We start from the raw sequence: 15,300 nt of genomic DNA, 5'->3' as shown, positions 1-15,300 counted from the left end.
GCACATCAAAGGCCATGCATCAAGTAACAAAAGTGAGATCTTGGTCAGTACTCTAATTGAGCCGAGACCTCTCGATGTTACTTCAGTGATCCACTAGATGACACTGTTTCTCTATTGAATGATCCTTTACTATGTCCCTCTGTGAGATTTCATCTATATTCACGTTCTCTGTTTTCAAAGATATATACACATATCTTCACAAGTCTCCATGAAGATACTACCATGACAGTTTTACAATATGTAAATGTAGGTGCATTTTTTAATTCAATTGCTTCTCGTAATTGCTTCTTGATTAGAAGGTGTTTCTTAATTAAAAAACAAGCACAGCTAGCTATCCCTCATGGTTCCTCTTCTCTAAAAACCTCTTTCTAAAATTTGGGGTAACAGTGTTCAAATAAGTAGGTATATTTACATTATATAAACCTTACAATTATACTAAAATCCAACTTGTTTTATTTTCTCATTTAGAATTTTCTTGCTTTTCCCCTACCCTATATATTTTCTATTCCTTTGCGGTCACACTGGGAGCTTCAGCACAGTAAGCCCTGGGGGCAGTTGGACATTTGAGACAATTCTCTTTGTTTTCTTTCATCATATCAGGCATTACCAAGTCTTATACTGAAAATGTCATAACAAATTAATTTGAACAAAGTACTTTAGTTCAACCGGTGGCTTTTTAATTGAGTTGAAATGTTAAATCAATTTACGGAAGAAGATTGATCTAATTGAAAATAAATGTCTATTAAATGATTACCTAGGTTGGTATACTCCACTCCTTCTCATAAAGCTAATCAAACTCATGTTTTAATTTCTTAAATGTTATCATTTCAGATGTAATTGGTGCTTGGGTGCCTAACAGGTTTTCCAATTAAATGTTTGTTTTGTGAAGTGCCAAAATGATTTAATACATTAACATGAAACAGTCTACTTTAACGAAGAGCTTCTACTCTCACAGTGTATGCAGACTCCTTTGTTTTTCTTTCTATTCATTTATGTTTATAAGAAGTCAAAGCCATGCTGTATTTTTACAGCATGTTTTGTCATACATTTAAGGGTATAGTATTGATAGTCTTTTGATAGATTTATAATAAATGATGGCTGAATATCAAGTCAGGTTTGAAGTTGACAGGCTTCCATTGAGCTAACCACAGGAGGCCCTCTATCAGATAGCAGGGAGAGGAATCACGCCATTCATAGTTGTGGTGTCACCGTGTGTGTATATCTGTGGGTCAGCGTGTGTGTGTCTTTGTGAAGTGATTAACACGCTTTGAGCAAGCCGGTGCCTGGAAGAAAAAGTCAACGGGTTTGTGGAATTTTGCTTTGGTGGCACAGCTCTGATATGAGGTCACATTGGGCATTACTCATTAGGAGGGAATGCATTGTGTCTGTTTTTAAGACATGGCAGTTGTTCGCATCCACACTGCCCACACAATTAATGCAATGTGAGCAGCGTAGTCTGTAGGACTTTAAACAGATGTCTTTATGACATGGATTAGTGGCACTTTAGTGGCTCGGAATTGAGGCAGAATACTTTCAATTTGGTGTTACAAACAGTAGTAGTAAAAACATGAACTAAATTGACTAAATGTTTGGTGATGCCTGAAATGAATTGTGAAATAATTCAATAAAATAAAATAGTGATTATTTCCATCTATTTATATTTAAATCATTAGACAACCTCATCCAGAGTGACTTACAATCAGTGATATAAAAACAAGAAGTCTCAAGATGAAGTAAGTGCAGCTTTATTCTATCAGCAGGACTATCAAATAACCACTCAGAATATGATGTCTATAGAATTGAGTTGACAATAGGCAATAGACTATAGAAATAGGCACAAAACATCTAAACATAACTTTGTACTTTTTTGTACATACAATTTTTTCTCAAACAATTGGTTCTTTGTGGTCATTTGCAATATTTACATGCTATTAGGTTAATACATTTATCGTATTCACATTTACATAAAACACTTGCTACAAAATAAAAATAAACTATTACCACAGTATGTCTTTCTCTCAGAATCATCCAAAACCGCATGTCCATTAGGAACCATAAGTCAAATATGTATAGAAAGTACCATTTTGTTCACATTTATTTGTAAGTCTATCAGACCTAGCAAGTACACTACAGTACTAAACCACTGCCCTTAAATATCACTACATCTACAAACATGCAACTACATCTTGTCTTAATTGAATCCTTATGGAGATACACAGAAACACTACGATCTGCTGTCAGCTAAGTTTTAAAAAACTCCTAGGAGAGAGCTGGAGCAGTGCTATAAAGATCACTGAGACTGTAAAAAGCTGTAAGTGCAGTAAGTAGGCTCCTATACTGCAGTGTATAATATGTCATTTACAACATAATCCATTTGTTCCTTGATTCTCTCACTAAACTCAATTTATTGGCAAGATGTGTTAAAATTAGCACTTATTGTCATTGTATGACTGCAAATGTCCTTCATTCCTCGAGCATGGCTATTGTTTGCTCTGTCTATAGGCAGATGGATGACTTGAACTCATCTGGGACATCACTGTCCAGTTTACAGATGACCTTGTAGATTGCCTTCTTCCAAGAGGGGTCAGAATCTTTGGCAGTAGAAATGGCGTTGAAAAACTCTTGGAGAGTAATTTCAGCAACCTCAAGGAATCTCTCAGGAACCTGTTGGTAGAGGGATCAAACACGATGATGTGCTTAAAGCCAGGTCTCAATGAATTACCTGCACTGGAACCAAGCAAAATCTAAACCAACAGCTTCTTTGATGTGAGTGACAAACCATCACAGTGGATGGGAAGTGTGTTGTCACATTGTTTACATAACTCTTTTGTACAGTGCTCTGAACCAACACTCTGGAACCTGGACCTACAAGCAGGGCTGGATTAAAACAGGGGCTTACCGGGAGTGAAGCCCCTGGGCCCAGGCTAATGGGGGGCCCAAGGGGGAATAAAAATAATAATAATGATAATAATAACAATAATAATACTGTGTATATATACAGTACCAGTCAAAAGTTTGGACACACCTACTCATTCCAGGACTAGTCTTTATTTTTACTATTTTCTAAATTGTAGAATAATAATAGTGAAATAACACATATGGAATCATGTGGTAACCAAAAAAGTGTTAAACAAATCAAAATATATTTTATATTTCAGATTCTTCAAAGTAGCCACCCTTTGCCTTGATGGCAGCATTGCACACTCTTGGCATTCTCTCAACCAGCTTCATGAGGTAGTCACCTGGAATGCATTTCAATTAACAGGTGTTTCTTGTTAAAAGTTACTTTTAACTTTTAGGAGGTGTGATGGTGTGGGGGTGCTTTGCTGGTGACACTGTCGGTGATTTATTTAGAATTCAAGGAACACTTAACCAGCATGGCTACCACAGCATTCTGCAGCGATATGCCATCCCATCTGGTTTGCACTTAGTGGGACTATCATTTGTTTTTCAACAGGACAATGACTCAAAACACACCCCCAGGCTGTGACTACATGGAACTCTATTCCACATCAAGTAACTCATGCAAGCAGTAAAAATAGATTAAAAACAGATAAAAAAAACACCTTATGGAACAACACAAACATAGGCACATTCACACACACACACGATAACATGGGCATTATACACACACGTACACATGGATTTTGTACTGTATATATGTGGTAGTGGTGGAGTAGGGGCCTGAGGGCACACAGTCTGAATGTATTGTAATGTTTTTAAAATTGTATTAATTGCCTTAATTTTGCTGGACCCCAGGAAGAAGGTCCACACTCCACCATTTTGTATTTATTATGGGAATCCATAATAAATACAAATACAAAAATGGAGTGCTGCATCAAATGATCTGGCCTCCACAATCACTCGACCTCAACTCAATTGAGATGGTTTGGGATGAGTTGGACCGCAGAGTGAAGGAAAAGCAGCCAACAAGTGCTCAGCATATGTGGGGACTCCTTCAAGACTGTTGTAAAAGCATTCCTCATGAAGCTGGTTGAGAAAATGCCAAGAGTGCAAAGCTGTCATCAAAGCAAAGGGTGGCTACTTTGAAGAATCTAAAATATAACACATATTTTGATTTGTTTAACACTTTTTTGGTTATTACATGATTCAATGTGTTATTTCTTAGTTACAATGCAATGTAGAAAATAGTTTTAAAAAATAAAGAAAAACCCTTGAATGTGTACAGTTGAAGTCAGAAGTTCACATACAGCTTAGCCATACACATTTAAACTCAGTTTTTCACAATTCCTGACATTTAATCAGAGTAAAAATTCCCTGTCTTAGGTCAGTTAGGATCACCACTTTATTTTAAGAATGTGAAATGTCAGAATAATAGTAGAGAGAATTATTTATTTCAGCTTTTATTTCTTTCATCACATTCCCAGTGGGTCAGAAGTTTACATACACTCAATTAGTATTTGGTAGCATTGCCTTTAAATTGTTTAACTTGGATCAAATGTTTCGGGTAGCCTTCCACAAGCTTCCCACAATAAGTTTGGTAAATTTTGGCCCATTCCTCCTGACAGAGCTGGTGTAACTGAGTCAGGTGTGTATGCCTCCTTGCTCGCAAACACTTTTTCAGTTCTGCCCATAAATATTCAATAGGATTGAAGTCAGGGCTTTGTGATGGCCACTCCAATACCTTGACTTTGTTGTCCTTAAGCCATTTTGTCACAACTTTGGAAGTATGGTTGGGGTCATTGTCCATTTGGAAGACCCATTTGCCACCAAGCTTTAACTTTTACTCCAAACATAACGATGGTCATTATGGCAAAACAGTTCTATTTTTGTTTCATCAGATCAGAGGACATTTCTCCAAAAAGTACGATCTTTGTCCCCGTGTGCAGTTGCAAACCGTAGTCTGGCTTTTTTATGGCGGTTTTGGAGCAGTGGCTTCTTCCTTGCTGAGCGGCCTTTCAGGTTATGTCGATATAGGACTAGTTTTACTGTGGATATAGATACTTTTGTACCTGTTTTCTCCAGCATCTTCACAAGGTCCTTTGCTGTTGTTCTGGGATTGATTTGCACTTTCGCACCAAAGTACATTCATCTCTAGGAGAACGCGTCTCCTTCCTGAGCGGTATGATGGCTGCGTGGTCCCATGGTGTTAATACTTGCGTACTATTGTTTGTACAGATGAACGTGGTACTTTCAGGCGTTTGGAAATTGCTCCCAAGGATGAACCAGACTTGTGGAGGTCTACAATTTTTTCTGAGGTCTTGGCTGATTTATTTTGATTTTCCCATGATGTCAAGCAAAGAGGCACTGAGTTTGAAGGTAGGCCTTAAAATACATCCACAGGTACACCTCCAATTGACTCAAATTATGTCAATTAGTCTATCAGAAGCTTCTAAAAACATGACATAATTTTCTGGAATTTTCAAAGCTGTTTAAAGGCACAGTCAACTTAATGTATGTAAACTTCTGACCCACTGGAATTGTGATACAGTGAATTATAAGTTAAATAATCTGTCTGTAAAGAATTGTTGGAAAAATTACTTGTGTCATGCACAAAGTAGATGTCCTAACTGACTTGCCAAAACTATAGTTTGTTAACAAGACATTTGTGGATTGGTTGAAAAACGAGTTTTAATGACTCCAACCTAAGTGTATGTAAACTTCCGACTTCAATTGTAGGTTTGTCCAAACTTTTGACTGGTACTGTATATACTGTATATATTATATATGTGGTATATATTATATATGTGGTATATATATATATATTTTTTTTTTTACTGCAACCACCAAAGACAGGAATAACCCATTCTCAATGAGTGTAGACAGTCTTATCACAAGCACATACAGGTATCTGCCAATATAAAGGAAACACCAACATAGAGTGTCTTAAAAGGATGTTGGGCCACCACGAGCTGCCAGAACAGCTCCAGTGCACCTTGGCATAGACTCTACAAGTGGACCTAAACCATGCCAGGAAAGTATTCAGACCCCTACCCTTTTTCCACATTTTGTTAAGTTACAGCCTTATTCTAAAGTGTATTAAATAAATTAAAAAATACACACGATACCCCAAAATGTCAAAGTGAAAATAGTTTTGTAGACATTTTTGCGAATTTTTTAAATATTAAAAACAGAAATACCTTATTTACATATACGTTTTCAGACCCGTTGCTATGAGAATCAAAAATTGAGCTCAGGTGCATCCTTTTTCCATTGATCATCCTTGAAATGTTTCTACATCTTGATTGGAGTCCACCTGTGGTAAATTCAATTCACTGGACATGATTTGGAAAGGCACACACCTGTCTATATTAGGTCCCACAGTTGACAGTGCATGTCAGAGCAAAAACCAAGCCATGAGGTTGAAGGAATTGTCCGTAAGAGCTCCGAGACAGGATTGTGTCATTTCTGCCGCATTGAAGGTCCCCAAGAACACAGTGGCATCCATCATTCTTAAATGGAAGAAGTTTGGAACCACCAAGACTCTTCCTAGAGCTGTCCGCCTGGTCAAACTGAGCAATCGGGAGAGAAAGGCCTTGGTCAGGGAGGTGACCAAGAACCTGATGGTCACTCTGACAGAGCTCCAGAGATCCTCTGTGGAGATGGGAGAACCTTCCAGAAGGACAACCATCTCTGCAGCATTCCACCAGTCAAGCCTTTATGGTAGAGTGGCCAGACGGAAACCACTCCTCAGTAAAAGGCACATGACAGCCCGCTTGGAGTTTGCCAAAAGGCACCTAAAGGACTCTTAGACCATGGGAAACAAGAATCTCTGGTCTGATGAAACCAAGATTGAACTCTTTGGCCTGAATGCCAAGCGTCACGTCTGGAGGAAACTTGGCACCATCCCTACAGTGAAGCATGGTGGTGGCAGCATCATGCTGTGGGGATGTTTTTCAGCGGCAGGGACTGGGAGACTAGTCAGGATTGTGGGAACAATGAACAGAGCAAAGTACAGAGAGACCCTTGATGAGAACCTGCTCCAGAGCGGGTTGGGGCGAAGGTTCACCTTCCAACAGGACAACGGCCCTAAGCACCCATCCAAGACAATGCAGGTGGATTCGGGACAAGTTCCTGAATGTCCTTGAGTCTCCCAACCAGAGCTCGGACTTGGAACCAGATCGAACATCTCTGGAGAGACCTGAAAATAGCTGTGTAGCGACGCTCCACATCCAACATGACAGGGCTTGAGAGGATCGGCAGAGAAGAATGGGAGAAACTCCCCAAATACATGTGTGCCAAGCTGGTAGCGTCATACCCAAGAAGACTCGAGGCTGTAATCGCTGCCAAAGGTGCTTCAACAAAGTACATTTAAGTTTTTTAATAACCTGTTTTTGCTTTGTCATTTTGGGGTATAGTGTGTAGATTGATGAGGGAAATAAACAATTGAATACATTTTAGAATAAGGCTGTAACATAACAAAATGTGGGAAAAAATCAAGGCGTCTGAATACTTTCCGAATGCACTGTATACTTTATATGACTCATTGACTTAAGTGTTTCCTTTATTTTGGCAGTTCCCAGTATGTCTACAGTTGGTTTAGTAACTTCTTACACCGGCAATTTGACTGTTAAACTCATGGGTACAGTAGCAATGGATACCAGTCCTGACTTGAATGGGAACTGCCATCTATGGACTATTTTTCTATTGTTTGTTGCGGCTTTCGGTTTGCCTTGCAGATTTTAAAATATAATTGCGGGTAAAACGTACAGTTTGGAAAGCAAAGTTTGGGGTGCCTATAAAAAAAACAAAGCCCCGGGGCCTATGATTTCTTAATCCGGCACTGCCTACAAGGACATTTTTAACACCCTTACTCACTTCAAAACAGACAGCTCCTTCACACTTTGTTCTCTATGCTCATAAAACAAATACAATGTCAGAATCATTAGCTGTCTGTAGTGGGATTCTGCTTTGACTTTGTAGCCTTGTTGCCTTGAACTTAGCTGTTCGGAAAGAGCGAAAGCACCAAGCCTTCCCAGGAATTTCACCCTGTTCTCAACACAGATCAACACAGATCAGGCTTGGATGCTGGGACAAGAATCTATTCGGTGCCATTATTTCCCATAGACCCGCTAACAGTCCAGTTGTTGGCATAACTTTTTTTTTTCTCATCTCCCGACACAAAGCATCCCTGGGAAAGGAATGTCTTAGTCCCAAGGTAAAGAAAACGGTCTTGGTTCTTTCCCACCAATCAGCCTTCTCCCTCGGAATTCACAGCATCTTTCTCAGCATTCCGCATCAGTAGCAATCTGAGCCTCGCTCAGGCGTACTGGTCCTCTAATCCCGAGTTGTTTTAGTGGGATTCTGCAGCTTCCTCTTCCCACAGTTTGATAAAGCATTGCTCTAGAGTTTAGATAATGGCTGCAAAGGCTGTGCAGCCACAGGTGCAGTGACACATGGGTCAGGGCAAGGACACAGTCATACGTGACCACAACTAGGAGATAGCTGACCAGACCAGAACCACAGAGGTAGGAGATTACTGACCAGACCAGATCAGGAACAGGAGGAGGACTGGGAGGAGAATTCTCTGATATGCTAATGAAGGTGTATTACACTAATACTACATCAATGTGTAATTTATCACATTCATGCCTAAACAACTTCATTGTTTTCCTCACTTTATGACTAATTTTAGTTTCAGGGCAAAAAGCACAGCATTGGCTGCATCAACTGAGGAGTGCTGATGAAAGCAGAATGAACACACTGTTTCCATACATAAAGATAATTCAGTCAGCATTGACCATATTTCCTTGGAATACGTGTTGCAATTTACTTTGGAAAGGGAGTATGTTAATCTAATATGTAATAATCTAAAATCATGGAAAAACATTGACGAGCTTACATACAGTATATAGTTACATTGGATACCAGGGGAGGAACTGACCATACATATGGTAAGATAAACACATTTTGACTTACCTGGAAGTCATTGGCTTTGTTGTAGTGCATGTTGAGGGCTCTGAACAGCTCAGAGTCTCTGCTGATGGACATGTCTTTCACATCATTGACCCCGTCAACTATGGCCTGGCGGGCAAACTTCTCCATCTGGATGTAGTAGAACTCCCGGAAGTTACTGAACCACTTGATGAGCTGAGAGGTGATGCATCGATTGAACTAGAGACACGAGGGGACAACAAGTTGAGAAAAATTGACTGACATCGTTTACTCAGATTACATGTCTTTATCGACCAAATAATCAAGTTGATGCAAGATGATCGAGATCCTACTCTGTGTCAAAACCGTGTCTTCTCTCTTTTTCATATCGATTTACAAATCTGAGCTGGAATATAAATGTGTTGTTTTGGGTGAAACCTTCCACAAGTGAATAAAAATCTATATTCAGTATATACATAGTCGACAATCACCAAACCTCAACTCAATTGAGATGGTTTGGGATGAGTTGGACCGCAGAGTGAAGGAAAAGCAGCCAACAAGTGCTCAGCATATGTGGGAACTCCTTCAAGACTGTTGGAAAAGCATTCCTCATGAAGCTGGTTGAGAGAATGCCAAGAGTGTGCAAAGCTGTCATCAAGGCAAAGGGTAGCTACTTTGAATAATCTAAAATCTAAAATATATTTTTGGGTTACTACGTGATTCCATATGTGTTATTTCATTGTTTTGATGTCTTCACTATTATTCTACAATGTAGGGAATAGTACATAAAGTAAAACCCTTGAATGAGTAGGTGTGTCCACACTTTTGACTGGTACTGTATGCAAGCAATATGGATTGTGTTGGTCTGTCATTTTATTCAACGTTAATTGCTCTCATCTTTTCCCACCAACTTACTGAATAAAAAAACATCTGTCAAAGCCATGTGTTTCTAAACTCAGTCTTGACATTAGCCTGGTTATTCTATCTCTTCATCCAGAAAGAAAGAAAAAAATGCCCAAGGGCTGGGCAGGCATCAAAGACGTTTATTTTCTCTGCTGCTATCAGACAGTGAGAAAGCCACAGTGCAGTGCAAGGACAGAAGGAAGCTTCCCTCTCAGTGACTCTGCCTGATAGGATGGAATCAGACACCAGGATTAGAACTGTCTTTTGTTCAGTGCCACTTCCCACCACAGGGTCGTGGGCAAGGAGGAGACGCAGTAGGCTGCTGGCTGCAGGCCTCCCTTATGACCCTAGGGTCAGATAGAGTAGTGTGGAGGCCAGGCCTGGGCCCCAGACACAGACTGGCCCTAGCAGGACATGTCCCGGCCACGGTGGAAGGAGAGGGGACAGGAGAGGAAACACACAGGGCACACAGAAATACAGGATGCTGTGGTTAGGCCCAGTGCTCGCCTCACAGCCTGCCTGCATGCATGTCTAAAACCTGCCCTGTATTGACGCAGAACGACAGTGGCTTTATTACAGTCTTTTGTCACTCCATTTGCTGACTAGAGTGGCTTTTTAAAGAAAGAATGCCCCTCTATCTCCCTGGTCTATGCCCCAGGACATGCTACTGGCTTAACAGCTTTGTTTTTCTAAGCCATGTGTTCTTTTGTTTCCTTCCTCCGACCTACTGCTCATTCTGTCCCAAAAATACATCAACAAGTATTCTGCAGGCAAATATGGTGAACATGGAACAAACCCATTAACATGAAATAACATAATGTTAATTAATATTGTGTTAGCTTACCTTGACATCTGGAAAGAAGGTTTTCAGCACATTGGAGCTGGGATAACGGGTGTAGAAGAACATCAGCTTAGCTTTCTTCAGATGGTTGGGGGTTAGGCCTTCCTGAATGTGTCAATGTGTTAAGGCCACAAGTTCTATCAGTCGATCACAATTAAATACAGTTCACATACACTGTACAAAGTGTTAATAGATTAGAATACTGAATTGCCTCTGTCTCCAATTAAAATGAATGACACTAAATAACAGCTCTGTGGTAACCAGGAAGTCAATAATGACCCTACAACATTATGAACTAGATTAGGGATTTTAATTAGTCACTGCGGCTCTTACACCTAATGCCTAGCGGTGGTGATGGTGATTGTTTGGAAAATGCTTTGAATAGTAACTAGTTACTTGATCATTTGAAGACATCTTCCAGCTAGAAACGTTGCTTGAAGTATGATTTGTTTTGTATTAATCTGCTTCATCATGTTACAAATAAAATCATGCCTCAAGCAAAGTTTCTATTCAACTAGATCTTCAGAGGTCTTTCTTTCTGTAGCCCACGGCCACGCCTTAGGTAATACTTCCTTATCAGCAGGTCACAGCACACTATACATTTATTAGGGAATCCAACCTTTGAAATAAGGAAGTTGGAATGAAAGATTGATGAGAAATTGTTCAAAGAGAACCACAGCTCTTTGTACAGTAAAGATAAAGCATATCCTCAGAGAGCCTAATACAATTCTTCTCCAAATCCTTACAACTAAGGACAATGACCACTTCTGACCACGGGCACAATCTTCACATCACTTAGAGTTGTTCAGTAGAGGTGAAAAAGAAATATGGCACAGGAGTTGGCTTACTACAGTTTACCTGTGATGTGCCGGTAACGTATCTAGTGATCAAACAATGCTTAACAACAGTAGCAGGGGATTATTAGCATGATTCTATCATAATGATTATGGAAATAATTATTCATGTTTCGTTTGACAATGTGATTATATTAATTTATGATTAAAGTGATCATAATCATGATAAAATGCAGTGTGGTGTCATTGAATATACTCTCACTGGATTATATTTATTGTTGGAATGTTTTTTGAGTGTATAAACACATCTTTTGATGGCTGTGTATGTATCCAATATATACTCAAGAAGACAAGTGTTCTGGTAGGGAGGCACTTCTGCTTTCCACAGGCACTCAGCTCTGACCTTTCAGATGCACTCCTATCGCACTGATGATAGAGAAATATATTCTGCACCTTTTCAAGTCTGAAAAAACACTGTTTCCTGGACAGAAACAGAAGCTTTCAATGCCTTTGAAAATTGGCTTTTGTTCCTGACAATTCTTATCAAAGCCTTGTATTCCTTTTTATTTGTCTTTTTCTAGACTTAAAGTCATTACTCTGCTCAGATTAAAGAAGATGCTATAATTTTATTTTGGGTTAGCGAGATCAAAGAAAAGATGATCCTTGAAGTCTGTATTAATGGAACTGCGCACGCTGCACTGAACCTCAACGAATCATTGTTCAACTGGGAAGCAAAACAGAGGGAGTTTGTATAGTGGATTTTATAATGAATGTAGATACATAATATCAGATAACTCAATATTAGTAAACACATCTAGGATTATTAATACAGTGTACATAATGCTCTATGTCATTATGTCAGTGAAAAAAATGTATATTCTATGAAACATTTAATGCATACATCCATAGACTATATACTTGTAAATGCAATTCTACATGACTAAATCTATATGCTGACAAATGTTAGCTGGAACACTACCACACTATGAGATTTTTTAGGCCAGTAAAAGGATATATTCAGAGACATGTAGGAGTTTCTCTCTGCCATGCTCTGCATGTCCCCACACTCCATCTTGACATGAGGGAGACACAGACTGTCCACGGTCACTGGTCCTAGGCCTGATGTGCGAGGGTGGTGGGTCAGGTGGCTGGATGTCACTTTGGACCTCATGGCGATGGCATCCCAGGGCAGCTCCACCGAGTCTGGGGAGGTTCTGTCCATGGATGGGGGCACGCATGGGAGACCTCCGAAGTTAGTGTGGGGCCCGTATTTGAGGAGGTGTTCCAGGATTTGACTGTCATGGAAAGGTGTGCTGTAGTTAAACTGGAATGGAGAATGGTGTAAGGGGTAGGGCCTCTTCACCGTTGGGGTAACTGAGCTAAGCTGGCTTAGGAGCGGCTTACGGACCACAAGAGACAGAGCCTCGGTCTGATCCTCAGGGCTGCAAGGCTCAGTGCTCTCGTAGTACTCTAGAGCCTGGGGTTTGACTGGCTCCTCAGTGTGTGATTGCTCCTGGTTACAGGCTACCTGGCTCTTCCTCTCAACTCCCAAGTCGCTGTTCTCCGGGGTGTGACACATGCGCTGATAGGATGACTGGTTGAGCCCTGTGGAGGAGAGTTTCTTGAACACCATATCTACACTGTCACTCACCGCTTTGGAGAGCTCATGCTTCAGAGTCTCCTGTAGGTTCTTGCCTTCCTTTTGATGTGTCAGAAAACTTCTGTCTTTCTTCACTCTGTCCTTACAGTCCCCTTTAGCTCCGTCATGCTTCCTCTCTAACTCTTCATTCATGTTTTTACGTAACCCAGACTCTTTGCTTGGTGTGGTGTCATCATGTTTTGCGGTGCTGGCTGTGCCTGTGCCATCTCTGTCCTCACGCTCAGTGTCTTCCTGGTTATAAACCTGCAAGAACTTCTCCTGGAGCTGTCTCAGGAGCCTCTGCATGCTCTGGAGCTGCTCCTTGAGCTTGTTGCACTCTTCATCCTTACTGCTGCTGCCACTGCTGCTACTGCTGCCTCTGTTAGCCGGAGCAGCAGCATTGAGACTGTGCTCCTGATGCTGGGGGAGCCTCTGTTTGCGTTTGTTCTCCCTGTAGGCCTCTCTAGCCTCCCTGGTGTCTGACACGGCCCTCTCACTGTCACCATGGAGCCTGCTGTTGGGAGACCCCGCCATGCCTCGGATTATGTTCTCCACACGGGCACGCTTGGCCTGGAGGTAATCACTCAGCGGCCTGTCCCCCTCAGGGCTGGCTCCGTTTGAGAGGTGACTGCCTGGGGATGCAAATTCCGCTGCGCTGTCCTTGGAGGAGACACTGCTCTGGTCCTCCTGACTGGAGTCAGCCATGGTGGAGCTGGACACAGCCGAGGTCGGTAGGTAGAAGTGGCTTTCGTCCAGAGCCCTCTTGTTTTGGACAGTTTTGCGCAGGAGGTGGGAAATGATGGATCCATTGGAATATGAGGTTAGAGGCTCATCGTACATGTTTCTGCGGAAGCAGGGGATCATGAGCCCAGCCTTGTCATCCTCCACACCGCCGTCACTGGCGTTGTGCATGTTCTGGTCAGGAAGGCTTAGGTTCATGCTCACTGTAAACCTATTTATTGCTGTGTCGGGACACCTTAGAGTGAGTCACAATGAGATGAACGGACCACAGACTGCTCTGGAAATGCAGGTATCTGAAAAGCAAAGGATAAAACCTGAATACACCATAAATCTCTTATTCAGTACAGCATCTATAGCACAGGGTATGTCCGTAAACAGTATGCAACACTTAACAATATTTGGGGTTCAAATGGTTATGTTTTGGAGAAAGTAGAATGCACAAGTACAAGTTAAACCTACAGAACATAGAGCAGAGGACTTGCACCAGAACACTTCGGTTACTAAATGTTAGTAGACAGCGCTCCCTCATTTCTCTATTACATGCCACTTAAATTATATTCAACAGAGTTGATTGAATGTATATAATCATGGTGGGAAACAATAATCTGCTTCTTCCATTATGCTTATGACACCTTAAAGTAGTGATGCAGCATAAACTGTTATTTAAAATAATTTTAAATATAATGCAATAGCCTCACATGTGATCCTGCCATTTCATATTTAGAACTTGAAATTTCATCTGTGATCTTGTAATCACTACCTCAGTTAACAAACTTGTTATTACATATTCATAGCATGGAATGTCAAAGGCCCGTAGATCATTATTTGAAGATCCTCAGATGTATAAGAGAAATCTCTAAGAACTCAAGGCACAGGGGAGTGCACAGTTGTGTCTCCCTTTCATCTTGGGTTGGACATAGTCAATATGAACGATAAAAAGAATAACAGTTTCACTCATGAAAGGTATTATTTAATCAGAATATGAAAGGCAAGAAAAGATTCAGAAAAAACACACAAAGGATCAATCTACAGTACCAGTCAAAAGTTTTGACACAGCTACTCATTCGAGGGTTTTTCTTTATTTGTACTATTTTCTACATTGTAGAATAATCGTGAAGAGATCAACACTATGAAATAACACATATGGAATCGTGTTGTAACCAAAAAAGTATTAAACAAATATATTTGAGATTTGAGATTTTTCAAAGTAGCCACCCTTTGCCTTGATGACAGCTTTGCACCCTCTTGGCATTATCTCAACAAGCTTCATGAGGTAGTCACCTGGAATGCATTTCAATTAACAGGTGAGCCTTGTTAAAAGTAAATTTGTGGAATTTCTTTCCTTCTTAACGCGTTTGAGCCAATCAATTGTGTTGTGACAAGGTAGGAGTGGTATCCAGAAGAAAGCATTATTTGGTAAAAGACCAAGTCCATATTATGGCAAGAACAGATCAAATAAGCAAAGAGAAACGACAGTCCATCATTACTTCAAGACATCAGTCAAACTGGAAAATGTCAGTAAATTCAAGAACTTTGAAAGTTTCTTC

General features: G+C 40.6%; 1 protein-coding gene across 1 annotated transcript; it reads right to left on the bottom strand.

The window, feature by feature from the left end:
- Window positions 1-1,729: 1,729 nt before the first annotated feature.
- Window positions 1,730-14,171, bottom strand: prox2 (prospero homeobox 2). Its single transcript, XM_055864839.1, has 4 exons — window positions 12,391-14,171; window positions 10,583-10,692; window positions 8,881-9,075; window positions 1,730-2,664 (listed from the first exon to the last, which is right to left on the bottom strand). Exons 1-4 carry the CDS (start codon window positions 13,949-13,951, stop codon window positions 2,497-2,499), a joined length of 2,034 nt encoding a protein of 677 aa, XP_055720814.1. The 5' UTR covers window positions 13,952-14,171; the 3' UTR covers window positions 1,730-2,496.
- Between the last annotated feature and the right edge of the window lie 1,129 nt (window positions 14,172-15,300).

Source organism: Salvelinus fontinalis, chromosome 16 (assembly GCF_029448725.1).
Source record: "Salvelinus fontinalis isolate EN_2023a chromosome 16, ASM2944872v1, whole genome shotgun sequence".
Lineage (NCBI taxonomy): Eukaryota > Metazoa > Chordata > Actinopteri > Salmoniformes > Salmonidae > Salvelinus > Salvelinus fontinalis.
Note: the sequence above shows the minus strand (reverse complement) of the source record. Positions and strands in the feature narration are given on the sequence as shown.

Excerpts from the sequence above, each read along its gene's own strand:
- prox2 (XM_055864839.1), bottom strand. The coding sequence starts at position 13,951 with ATGAACCTAAGCCTTCCTGACCAGAACATGCACAACGCCAGTGACGGC. Across the intron at positions 10,693-12,390 it reads AAACTCCTACATGTCTCTGA|ACATTCAGGAAGGCCTAACC; the intron begins ATATATCCTTTT and ends TAACACATTGAC. Across the intron at positions 2,665-8,880 it reads ACAAAGCCAATGACTTCCAG|GTTCCTGAGAGATTCCTTGA; the intron begins GTAAGTCAAAAT and ends CTCTACCAACAG.